The sequence below is a fragment of the Aspergillus undulatus genome (assembly GCF_047715775.1).
Source record: "Aspergillus undulatus strain CBS 261.88 unplaced genomic scaffold BDV17scaffold_11, whole genome shotgun sequence".
NCBI lineage: Eukaryota > Fungi > Ascomycota > Eurotiomycetes > Eurotiales > Aspergillaceae > Aspergillus > Aspergillus undulatus.
Genome location: NW_027396615.1, coordinates 398,870 through 410,813, shown reverse-complemented (window position 1 = coordinate 410,813; position 11,944 = coordinate 398,870). Strand labels below are relative to the sequence as shown.

The window sequence follows — 11,944 nt, the reverse complement described above, 5'->3', positions numbered from 1 at the left end:
ATTTAATCTTCATTGTCCGGAATATCGTCATTACTGAGATGCGGCCGTCATTATTGAAGGAGCTGAATTGATGCCTCAGAGATCATTTACCTAGTTTCCGTTCGACACAAAAACCTATGGCTGCTTTGGACCCCATGGGAACACTGACATCACGATTCTTCCTTCAATTACCACGCACTTGATGCACTACCCACACGGTCTGTGACAGGCAATGCAATCCAAGACGACTCACAAGAGTCAATGCTGCAACTAATTGGTCAGACTTGACAGAGATCCGTAACAAACTTACAATACGCCCCTCCAACCCGACCGATCACCTTGTTGATCCCTGCGCCCAGCACTCAGCACTCGCCATACTCTATGATAAGAAAACAAAAGACACAGCCTCTCTGACCCCAAGAGTCTGAAGTCTTACGGCTATGGCCAGTCTTGTGTGAATAGGGTGCAAGGCCCCCAGAATCTCGAGACTGATGTTGACCAAACACCGCCACAGGCGCCGAAAACCGTCAAAGGTCTCAGCTTGCACGCAACCCCTCCCCCTTTCGTCGGATCGCGCACAGTCGTCAGGGCCGTGGTCTTTGGCGTGCGACAGGCAGTGCGGATAAAGTCCCGAACGAAACAAATCAAATCGCTCTGCCCTTCCTCGGTTGCGCTGACGCTGTGCTGCAGTGCGCAACTAGCTAAGCTCCCCGCGGGTAAGAGCCACCACGTCCAAGTTCCAACCAGCTCCGGAGTCCAACCACCAGCCAGAGCGGCTCTTCTCCTCGTCCCAAACTCGTCACCTCCAGCTCCCTCCCCTGCTGCTGGCCTGCTTTGCCTCTCTGCCTCCTGCTGCCGGCAAGCATGGAATTGGACATGCACCCTCTGGGTCAAAGCTGATCTGACTTTTCGACCTCCGCAGCCGATGTAATCCGGCCCATGATGCTCAGGCTCACCCATTCCGAAACCCCCTTCCTTCCCTCGCCCGGTTGCGAGAACTTAAGAGGAAGGCTGGTCCTGGCTGGTGCTGGCCGTGGTCGCCCTCGTAGTAGCTGTCGTACTAAGCCCTCCCTTCCCTGCCTGCCCTGGCCTGCGATTTCCATTTAATCTCGCCCTCTTCCTCCTCCCTCGTCTCTCTTGCTTTTACTCCTCTCTATCCCTCCCGTCTCTTACACCATCTCATCCATCCTCCTCACCTAGCATTACTGGCTCTGCTCCATTGATCGCATTAATCCCTTTCCTCAATTGATTCCTCTCCCACGTATCTACTTCCATCTCACACCACCTCAAAACTGTTTCAAAATGTCCACCCGTAAGAGAAAGCAAGAGGCCGAAGAAGAGGAGGAGCTTCAAGCCCTTCCTAGCGACGAGAGCGAGGAAGAGGAAGAGTGAGTAGCGCCCATCTACCTACGGTTACTCGCTTATCGCATCGCATTCGCGTCGCTCTACTCTCACTTTTACCCTACATCCCATCCACACACTCTGTCTTTGCGCTCTTTGCGCCCATTAATCACGCATGCCCCATTGATCGCGATTGATTTTATATATCCTTATTCTCACATCCTGTCTGGATTCCCCTTCCTTCGTCCTCAGTTTAACCACCGTTCTTCCCATTGCGTCATCAATCCTATCTACCCGCGCGGAGACACATCGCGGATCATTCCGCGATTGATTCCCCCATCAAACCATTAATTACGATATTGACTAACAACTAATATTAGGTACGAAAGCACCGACGTAGGCGAAGGAAGTGAAGGCGAGGAAGAAGAGGAAGACGAAGATGCCTCTGAAGCAGAATTCGAAGAGGAGGAGGAGCCCGAAGAGCAAGGTAAGCAACCAGCAATCAGCCAACAATCCTATCGTTGTACAAATCCGTAACTAATTCTGAAACAACAGGCCCGCCCGCCTCTAAAAAGCGCAAGACCGTCCCCGCAAAAGCCGACGATGACGAAGGAGAAGTAGAAGGCGATGGCGAAGGCGAGACGAACGGCAAAGCAGAGAACGGTCTTGACGACGACGTTGACGAGGAAGAAGAAGATGCCGAGGCTGAAGGCGAAGACGATGAGGAAGACGTCGATGAGACGGCCAAGACCAGCGCGTCTGCTGCGAAGGTGAAGGGGGATGCTGGTGCTAAGGAGGAGAAGGGTGTTGCGGAGGCGAAGGCTTGATTTAATTGAGATTAGCAGCCTGCGCGCCTACGTAGAGCTTTCGAAGGGACGATCTATTTATCTATCTATCTAGGAATCAAGAGGGTTGTTCTTTTATATTGCTGTTTCTATGCTGATTAGATTGGTAGGCTTATGTAGTAGTTACCTACTCACGACCGGGGTAGCTCTATGGTTGTCCGATCTACGATTCTGGAGCTTCACATGCTATTTTTAACCATGAACATTGCTCTGGTTATATTGAAGAAGGCTACGTACCCAGTTGAACACTCAATATTAATCTATAAATTATACTCTGTACATATCTAATATTCTGCAAAGAACAGCGCGATTGCACGAACAATGAGATGATGAAAGAAGAAAAGGCGAACAACAACATGAGAGGGCACTTGAAACATCACCCTCATGCAACGAATTGGCCCCCAGCAGCGAAGACAACTAAGTACAATATATTATAAGATAAGTGATAAGTAGTAGACCCATACATGTTTTACTACAAAGTTTCCGGGTTTGACTTTTCGGCCTGCCTAGTATAGCCTCCGACGCGATGAAAAGGTCACTCACTCACTCTAACCATCACTACCGCTGCTGCGGAACGTCGCACATAGTTGGCAGTACTGGTGGGTGAGGTCGAGAACGGTCTGGGGCAGGTTTGTAGCCTGGACAATGCTGCGGACCTTGACAGCGCCCTCGTCCTCGATGAGTTTGCGGATCAAGAATAGCAGTTCGGGAGAAAACTAAATGTTGTCAGCACGTCTTCTGAGTTCTAGTTGACAGATGAGACAAACCTCAGAATACCATCGGTACTGCCAGGCAATGAGGCGGATCAAAGCACTAAGCATTCCTCGTGTGTCATTTCGCTGCTCATGCAGCTTGAGTAATCCTCGCATGGCTTTTGGCGAGAACCGAATTGATAGACAGGCTTGGTAGGCTTCGATGGCCTCGTCAAAGTGGTGGAGCCGCTCTGCAAGTTCACCAAGGATCTCCCATTCCGTGGCGGATTTCTTGTATTCCATTGCTTGCTGACGGTATTGAGCAATTTCCGTACGCCAGATGGTATATATGCGGAGATCTTCATATAAAACCATAAAGAGGTTGTCCAGCCATCTTTCGCAAAGACGCTTGTTCTTAAACTGTGTGTATGATGTGTGTGACGGGTCAGGCTAGTAAATGTCAGTGGTAATCTCTATGTGCGAAAGGGATACTGAAGGGCTTACATCTTCTTTACCGGACTTGACAACTTCTGATGCAACTGTTTGCTCTGGTCTTTCAATAGAGTGCTCAGTTTGTGTTTGGTCATCGCCATTGACAGCAATCTCCGTGACGGTGTCTGTTGGTCCACCGTCTCCATTCTCTTGCTCAGTCTCGGTGTCACCGTTTGTCTCTGTGGGACTTTCATCACTCGCGTGGATTGATTGCTTTGACACCGAGTGCTGACGTTCGTGGCGATATTCCTCTTCCATGACAAACACCTCGCTACGGACTCTGAGAAGCTGATCCCAACCGATTGCGGCGGCTACCTTGGTTAATAGTTTGTATGCCTTCAAGAAAGTGCCCTGGTACGTAGCTGCGTGAAGTCTCCGCAGCGAGGGATGTACATAGTCGTGAGGGTCTCCCTGTTTCGGTTGACCTTCGTCAATCTCATCCAACATGCTCTCAGCTAAGATGGGAAGCATAATTCGGGAAGGCTGTGGCATGCGCGGCGTGTCCTTATCCTGGTATGTGAACATTGGGCAGGAGTTCAGCGTCAAAAGCGCCAGGTCCCATTGCTCGAGGTCGACATAAACTTCACCCAAGCGAGCCCAGGTGCTGAACTCGCTTGGTGCGGCGGTCACGGCACGCTTCGCGCACTCCAGCGCCATTTCACCTTCTCCTTTACTGGCGCAGAACGCAGATTGGCAGTCGAGTAGCGCATAGTCCATCGGAACATCTTGCAGGGCGTCGTACATGAGTCGTACTGCTTGGACCTCTTCATCTGCCATCCTGTATACCTGAGCGAGCAATGAAGAGACTTCTACGTCCCTTGTGCGTAGTTTCTCGAATAGGTTGATACCAGAAGCGTATCGGCCCGTGGTGTGAATGTACTTGAGCAGGCCGGCGGTAAGGTGGTTGCTAACTGTGTTCGGGACCTGGGTTTCGGGATCGGAGCTGAGCTGCCGTCCTGCAGTATCCTGGTTAGCTGGAAAGATACTAGTGATGTGAAGTCGTACCTAGGAAGAACAGCTTCTCAGCAGCGTCTAGGAACCTATGCTCCATTTCCGTGTTCGTAACGGGGTTGAACCGGCGAACCCCAACAATCTTTCTGATCGCATCTCCGCTGCCGTCGTCCGCATACGAATAGGCTCTCAGAACCCCGCAAAGGAAAGTTTCCAGCCATAATGCATCGGTCGCAACACGCTTGTCTCCACGTTCGTCGATACAGTAGCTCTCGAGGCTTCCAGGGATTTTGACTTCGACGCGCATGTCAAGATGGGAAAAAGCATTGTAGCAACTGTATATGGTCAATAAGGTAGACCCACACAGGATGCTGATGAGAAATCTACCAGTAGATCCCTGATACCACTTTATTTACTTTGTCGAGCGGGGACGACACGAGGGTATTCACGTAGGCGGCCAAGCTTGCGGAGGAGGAAGCGTCGATACCGGTGACATGGTGGTAAACGCCGGTCTAAATAATGAAACATGCTAGTTAGCTATCGATCTTCCAGTCCCAAGCTTCTGATCAATGAAAGAAGAGATGTGATCGTACCTGACGAGTCGAACCGGTCTTTGGCTGCTTGACCAAGTACACCAGGTCCGGGGGGCCCAGCTCCCTCAGGTTCTGAAGAGATTCGGTACGCGCATCGACGGCCGCAAGTATGTCCTCCTCTTCGTAGATTCTAGAAGCAATTACGCGGGTCAGTCATCGAATCCCAATGGCAGATGGCACTACAAGTGCACCGCAGCTCTCAGGAGCACAAGACTACTGAGACCGAGGGGGAAACAAACTCGGGAACAGCTGGCGCGACCATGGCGCACTCAAGGGCGCAAGGAGGCCTGCGCAGGAAACTTAGAGAAGAGCGGAGGGACGATATAAAACGCAAGTAGGAACTGGAGTCCGACTGGACGACGGGCGTGTCCTTTCAATGACCGAGGAGTGGTTGTAGTCGTCGTCAGTGGCCGCGATGTCCCCGAGGCAGTAAGGCTACTAGTCCTTTCCCCTTTGGGAAATTACGTCCCGCGGAGGCCAAAAACGCGTGACGTGACAAAGACCCGGGGCAGTCGCAGTTCCTTAGTCCAGACCATTATATTTCCCGGAGCTCGAGCTTCAACTCCCCGCGTCAAGGAACTGGCTTCCATCGCCCTGAGATGTTGCCGGTGCCCGCGACTCCTACACCATGTCGACATGGACCGCCCTGAATATCGAGCCCGACGAGGCAATAATGGAGGAGGTTGATGATACGAAGGAGATCCAGATCGAAGAGACGCTCAAGCTATACCAGAACGCGCTGAAGCTTCATTCTCAGGGCCCGCAATTCTACGATGAAGCTGGCGAGGCATATGAGGCGCTACTGAATTCCGAGATCTTCAAATACCCCGAATCTACTTCTGATTACAAAAGAGTTGCGCTCCAGAACGCGGAGCTTCAATTCGGAGAAGCGCCAGATTATCTAGCTGCCGAAGACGCAGCTGTCGAGTTTAGCATCAACGACTCTACCTCGAGCACTCTACAACAAACCATTTATCTCTCATACAAAAACCATGGACAATACATTCTCGATGTCCTACGTGCGCTCCTACTACAAACTTCCGAATCGCCCGAAGCTTCGCCAGACCTCTTATCGAAAGTTGCCGAGCGTACCGGTACTGCGTTATCACAATTTGCGGAAGCACTAGAACGGGATGACTCCGACTTGAATCTCTGGAGGCAGAGCGCGAGGCTGTCCAGTGCTCTACAGAGCTACCGCCTTGCTCGCTTCTGTCTTGAAAGCGTCTTAGCCAATGATGATAACCGCTTGGAGGTACGGGCACAACAGTTAGGGCTGGAGGAGACGTTTGCCGAAGAGGGCCTGCGAGAAACGCTGCAGTCGGTGCATGACCGCCTGTCGGTCTCACTTATTCCCATCAAGAAGCCTAAGAAAGCTCTGGTTAAATTTCTTAAGCAGCAGAATGACCCATACCCTTATCTGCCTTCGCTACCGGGTAACTTGCAAGACTTGGAGTCTTCAAGACATCCGCTTGCGTTGGGTTCTTCTCGCCATGAGGTTGAAGTCAATGCTCTGTCGTGGGCCACTGCTGGTGAAGCCATATTACGCTGTCTCAATACCGAGAACGAAACCTCGCCTCTTGGGCCTGGGGTGTCAATCGCTATCTCTCTGCCAGCTGATAGTCCGGAGTTGAAAGCTAGCTCACCCACAGCACAGAGGCGACCCTCCAAATCGCATGGCGATGACGACCACAACCAAGATGTCCAGATGGTCGATGATGCGCAAAGTACAGGCGTGCAGTCAGTTAACGGAGCTCAGCGAGAGCTGGCTGTAGACCACGGCGATGACCAATCCTCAGTCGACCAACGAGCGGAGAAACAATTGATGGAATCTCTCGAGGGTCAATCCTCGCAACATCAACAACCTAACGACCAACAAGATGACGCCAAGGCCGAGGAGGTCGATGCAAAGTTTCCTGACAACCCGGGTCGCAAACGCTCCTCTGGTTCCGCCATCACCGAAGATCAAGCGGAACGGTTGAGGGTGAAGAGCAGAAGAACCCGCTTACGTGATTCACTTGCTGAGGCTTCAATGCAGGCGGAGGAAGTCGTCTTTGACCAAAAGCAGTATTATGAGGATCTCTTAGATCCCTACGTTCAGACTGACGAAGGAATATTCGGCACAGTTGGCCCTCTGCTGTCGAAACTGGGAGTTGAGGACCTGGGAACGTTGGAGGAGCTGAGAAAGCAGATCGCCGCCTACAATGAAGAAAGCGCTTCTCCAGATACCCCAACCAAGACCACTGAAAGTTCTGATCATGTGCTTCCCCGAGATCTTAGGGAAGTCATGGTGCATTGGGATGAAGGCAAATCACGATTGATGCAACAAAGCGACAATTTGACGGGGTTCCAGGATATTCAAGGCATGGGAAGGTCTGGGCTTTCAGTGTTTCTCGAGCACTCAAAGAAGACAACGCACAAATTGAAGACGAAGCAACCCTTTACTGGACAAGATGAGCTGATCGACTTCATCAAAGCTGTCAATGACGGCAGCTTCCACCTTCGCGATGTTGCACTTGAGTGGCTCAGCCGCCTTTTGAGGCCGGACTACCAAAAAATTGGTAATTCGATCAAGGACTGGTCGGTGGTCGAGTCATTGTATGTCACCTATCAATGGCCAACCGCACTTAAGGACGTTGTGCTGCAATTCCTATCCCTCGACGACGAATACATCTACGGTAGACTTGAGGAGAAAGTCAAGACCCTCGAGTCCCGAATCCTTCGATCCCAACGTGAAGCTTCGTTCCAGTATCTAGCGGCAGACTTTGCAGACTTGGATATGGTCCAGGCTATTTTCGAACTTCATCTCGACCAATATGCACCTATGAATTCCCCGAACAACGAGACCGATCAGCAAACGAGGACTTTGCAGCAAGAACGTTTAACCAGATGGTGTATGCTAGCCCGCACTGCGCTGACGCACTTCATTGACCACGGGCCTTCTGAAATCAATCGGGAACGGATTACCGTCCGTCATATCTGGGCGTCGACGTTTCAGTCAAACATGGCAGCTGATGCTCAGCGCGAGCATGCCCTACTCTGTCTTGAAGACCTTAAGCGTTTCTTCGGCTCTCTCAGAGACCCAGTGTTGTCACTACCTAACAATTCTATCATGTCTGAACTGTCATGTGAGGCAATTGACCAGGAGATTTCAAAATTGAACTCCATGGATTTCTTCATGAGAATTTTCAATCCAGACTCGGATGACCCTGTTGGGATCATTGAAATAATTGAGCCCATTGTCGAGCCGTCTTCAACCCAAATCGAAGAAGGGTCCGATGATCAACAAAGCCTGCAACGTCATGAAATGGGTTCTTTTCTAGATAGAGGTGACGCTACACTGAGACTTTTCTTATGGCGACGGCTGCAGGAGGCATATAGGAAGATCGAATATCCTCCAAAAGTAGTATCTTGTTACTTGAGGAGTATCGAAACGATTGTCAAAGAGCTGCAGAGCACCGGCTATCTCGAAGAGCCTAGCGAGGACCGCCAAGCAAGGCTTCTTCGCTGGCTGAAATCGCTCGATGGCATACTGAACAAGACAGTGACCACGGTTCTTCAAGAGTCCGACAGTGCCTATGAATGTTTTGATATGGAGCATGTCAAGTCATCGATGTCAGCCGTAGCCTCTCTAACCAGACTGTTTTACAGCTTCATACTTTACGAGGATTGTGTTCGCGTCGGTCAAGTATCAGGTACAGACCTACGAGGGTCACTCGCAAAGTCACTGGAAAGTTTGAAGGATAAGTTGCGCGAGATGTTCGTTCGCTGTTGGATCTTGCTCTACACGCTTTTGAAAGAGGCCATTGTTCAAAATCAAGAGATCTTCGACGAACCTCTGGAAGATCGTATCTACTACCTGCGCTCGGTGCACAACGCCCTCGGTATCCGCAAATTCTGCAAGCGATCCCACAAGCAGTTCCTGAAGCTGGTCAAGTCTGAGCTTTTCGCTTTGGATGTAAAGCAGGACATAGAAGCTGATATCTGCCAAATCCTCTACGACGTGCATGGGCTCAAACTGTGCCTGAACGATAGTCAACTAAGTGACCATGGCTGCACCTCTGAGAAACTCGATCGCACAACTGCCATGTCGATGATCGACTTTGTTATGAGTCAGGCAAAGAAGATAAACATCAAGGACCTTTCCAAGTCCGAACTGAAGAATACAATCGACAAGATGCAGCAATCCATCGGAACAACCAAAGCATCGCCCCCCGTGACATACAACCGCCGCATATTCAACGCCTACCTGAAATCCCCAATCAACCCGTCAGGACTCGCCCGCGCCGTCCAGGGCGTAGCAGACCTCCCCATGATCTCCGTTCCGAGTCAAAGTGCAGCCGTCGCAAATAGTGGCTGGTACTTCCTCCTAGGCTACGCAGCCTTGACCAAATTCCGCTCGCAGAAGCGACTGAGCCCTGTCCCAACCACGGACCTCGACGAAGCCGTCACTTGGTTCCGGCAGGACCTAGAACACGGGACCTCAAGGTGGGAAACCTGGTACCGCCTCGCTCAAGTATGGGACTCAAGAGTCGAAGAAGATATCACCTGGTCCGCAGACAAAATTAACAATAACCGCACGGAGCTCGTCACCTGGCAACGTAACGCTATTCACTGCTACGCAATGGCCGTAGCCACAGCCGCGCGAACAGCCGAGCCCGACCCAGAAACCCGAGCCCTCCTCGCAGACCTCTACACGGACTTCGGTATCCGTCTGTACTCCTCGTCCAGAGAGCCCTTCTCCATGGGCGCCTTCAGCGTCGCGGACTTCACGCGCTTCTACAACAACGAGGAAAGTCAGCAGACGAACCCCGGTCGGCCGTTCAAGGAAATGAAAGTCTACTCTGTCTGGCGGCTTGCGAGCTTCCTTTTCCGCCGGGCACTGCTGGATAAGCCCAAGAGTTGGCTGACGCATTACATGCTGAGCAAGTGTCTCTGGAAAATGTTTAGCTGCGATGATGCCGTGCGAGGCTCTGCGAAGCGGATCAGTGTCGATTCTGTGCTAGATTCGCTTCTTGATACTGTTGATGTGTTGCCGCAAAAGGATTCAAGGTCGGAGCCGATCTTTGAGCCGCATTATAAGCTTGTTTCGATTGTGCATAAGCTTGTGAAGAAGGAAATACTGACTGTGAGTTCTTTCTGTATCATGCTTAATGTTATAGACGACTTGCTAATCTTGTCTAGCCTGCGGAAGCGAGTAAGACCCTTTTTGCGACGCCCTGGGCTCGAAAGGTCCAGCCTTGTGAGGATAGGGAATCCTGGAAAAAGTACATACTCGAGGTTCTCAAGAATATCAAGAACGCGGATAAGGCGAACTGGCACCACCGCATGGCTATTAGGGTATGTGACATTCCATACTTACTGAGTATCTTTGACGTCTTGAAACTTACATCACATAGGCTGCACGTATCTTGTATGACGACGACAAAGATGCTAATGCCGCTGCAGCGGCGAAGAGCGAACTCACGCAGCAAATCTTCACCAAGACCATGACGATTCAAGTTTGGAGACCAGAGTATGAGCGGCCTGGTAGGCATTTTGTCTATACGACACGATACGCGTATTTCTTTGTTGCTCTACTTGACCAGCTTGATGATCGAGCAAACCTTGACCAACTGCTACGCCGGGTGCGGAAAAAGCAAGGCGACTTCATCAATCATACCAAGCTTTGGGAAGACATGTGCCTCACTTACGCCGGCATCATACGTAGGGCTGCTGGCATCAACGAGGGCCATGAAGAAGGTGTCTTTAGACCAATCGGATGGGAAGAGTTCGTCGCAAACACCGCTCGTCTAGAGGAACTCTCTCAGCTCGCCCCCGAAAGTTCATCGCTTCTCGAACTACTTCGAGATTCCATCGAGCTCAAAAAGCTCAACAACAACCTCATGAAAGTCGCCCTACTCGAAGATCTCATTGCCGATGTCTACTCCCGCCTCTATGAGATGAATATGCCGCAGGTAATGGAGCTGCTCAACGAAGAAAACAAAGAAAAGATGAGGGTCGATCACATCCTTATGGCGAACGATGGGGCAGCCGATGCCTCCACCCCACCAACCTCAGCTCCAGCATCAGAAGCACCTGCCCCTCGCGGCCGCACCAAGGGTATAGCTCGAAGGGACATCCAAAAGCGAGCAGAGACGATCGTGAGCCGCAAGGTAGCACCTCGCGTACCTACGGCCAAATCTGCGGCCGCAGCAGAAGCTGAATCAACCACTGTCCCAACAGGTCCCAAGCCAACTGTGGAAATCACTACCCGGCAGCCAACAACCGAAGAAGGCGGTTCCACCCAACAGAGCGACATCCCCAATAGTCTGCATGATAGTGCCGACGATGAGAGCGAACTTAGCGAGCTCGATGAGGAGAAACTCTCCAAACTCGCTACTGACCCTAAGATGCTCTTCCCAAACATTCGCTCCCGAGGTTCTGCGGATCCGGAATCCGAAATGTCCGGTCAGGCTAGTGCTGCCGGTGACGCCGCTAACGAGGACGGCGGAGATGGGGACATGGACGAATATGATAGAGAGGGTGGAGGCGAAGCTGGTGCAGATAACGACCTTGAAATCGGTGAAGGCGAATGCGAGACAATCAACGAGGATGGAGACGAAGTTAGAGAGGGCGAGAACGACAATGAACGTGAAGTCGAGGGCGAAGGCGAGAATGAGAATGACGAAGGCGACGGTGAGGGTGAAGGCGATGGCGAAGAAGAAGACATCGAAATGGAAGGCGAAGCAGGAGACGAGGAAGGAGACACCGTTATGGAAGGCACGGCCGAGGACCCTGGTCCAGAACAGGAAGGCGCCGGGCCGGAGCAAGAGAACGACGAGACCATTTATTACTCCGAAGCCGCTGCTGAGCTCTAGATGGACAAGTCACTAATGTGATACGCCATGCGTATCGTGCGGGTGCATGTGTTTGGGCGCTATTTCTTTCGCATTGTGTGTTATATGCGTGGGTTACGGAATGGGTATTCGTATCTGTATTAGTATTTGCTCAGAGTTGTCATGGGTCATCTGGAAGGCGCTTAGATACTATCGATATTTAGAGGTTAGGGTAT

The 11,944-nt window shown here is 51.4% G+C and overlaps 3 protein-coding genes across 3 annotated transcripts; 2 read left to right on the top strand and 1 right to left on the bottom strand.

Annotated features, from left to right (window-relative positions):
* Window positions 1-1,281: 1,281 nt before the first annotated feature.
* On the top strand, window positions 1,282-2,147 carry BDV17DRAFT_289157 (uncharacterized protein; the record flags this gene model as incomplete). The annotated part of the gene is made up of 3 exons (XM_073761606.1): window positions 1,282-1,367; window positions 1,701-1,807; window positions 1,876-2,147. 3 exons carry the CDS (start codon window positions 1,282-1,284, stop codon window positions 2,145-2,147), a joined length of 465 nt encoding a protein of 154 aa, XP_073618005.1.
* A 194-nt stretch (window positions 2,148-2,341) lies between these two features.
* BDV17DRAFT_257283 (ChAPs family protein) lies at window positions 2,342-5,265 on the bottom strand. The gene is made up of 7 exons (XM_073757173.1): window positions 5,133-5,265; window positions 4,894-5,023; window positions 4,688-4,812; window positions 4,355-4,635; window positions 3,362-4,305; window positions 2,933-3,307; window positions 2,342-2,881 (listed from the first exon to the last, which is right to left on the bottom strand). Exons 1-7 carry the CDS (start codon window positions 5,153-5,155, stop codon window positions 2,714-2,716), a joined length of 2,046 nt encoding a protein of 681 aa, XP_073618004.1. The 5' UTR covers window positions 5,156-5,265; the 3' UTR covers window positions 2,342-2,713.
* A 179-nt stretch (window positions 5,266-5,444) lies between these two features.
* On the top strand, window positions 5,445-11,866 carry hir3 (putative transcriptional corepressor of histone genes (Hir3)). The gene is made up of 3 exons (XM_073755607.1): window positions 5,445-10,018; window positions 10,075-10,230; window positions 10,290-11,866. Exons 1-3 carry the CDS (start codon window positions 5,522-5,524, stop codon window positions 11,748-11,750), a joined length of 6,114 nt encoding a protein of 2,037 aa, XP_073618003.1. The 5' UTR covers window positions 5,445-5,521; the 3' UTR covers window positions 11,751-11,866.
* The last annotated feature ends 78 nt before the right edge of the window (window positions 11,867-11,944 follow it).

Coding starts and splice junctions, on each gene's coding strand:
- BDV17DRAFT_257283 (XM_073757173.1), bottom strand. CDS start 5,155: ATGGTCGCGCCAGCTGTTCCCGA. Junction 3,308..3,361: donor TCAAGTCCGGTAAAGAAGAT/GTAAGCCCTTCA, acceptor GACATTTACTAG/CCTGACCCGTCACACACATC. Junction 2,882..2,932: donor AGTACCGATGGTATTCTGAG/GTTTGTCTCATC, acceptor GACAACATTTAG/TTTTCTCCCGAACTGCTATT.
- hir3 (XM_073755607.1), top strand. CDS start 5,522: ATGTCGACATGGACCGCCCTGAATATCGAGCCCGACGAGGCAATAATG. Junction 10,019..10,074: donor TGAAGAAGGAAATACTGACT/GTGAGTTCTTTC, acceptor AATCTTGTCTAG/CCTGCGGAAGCGAGTAAGAC. Junction 10,231..10,289: donor ACCACCGCATGGCTATTAGG/GTATGTGACATT, acceptor TACATCACATAG/GCTGCACGTATCTTGTATGA.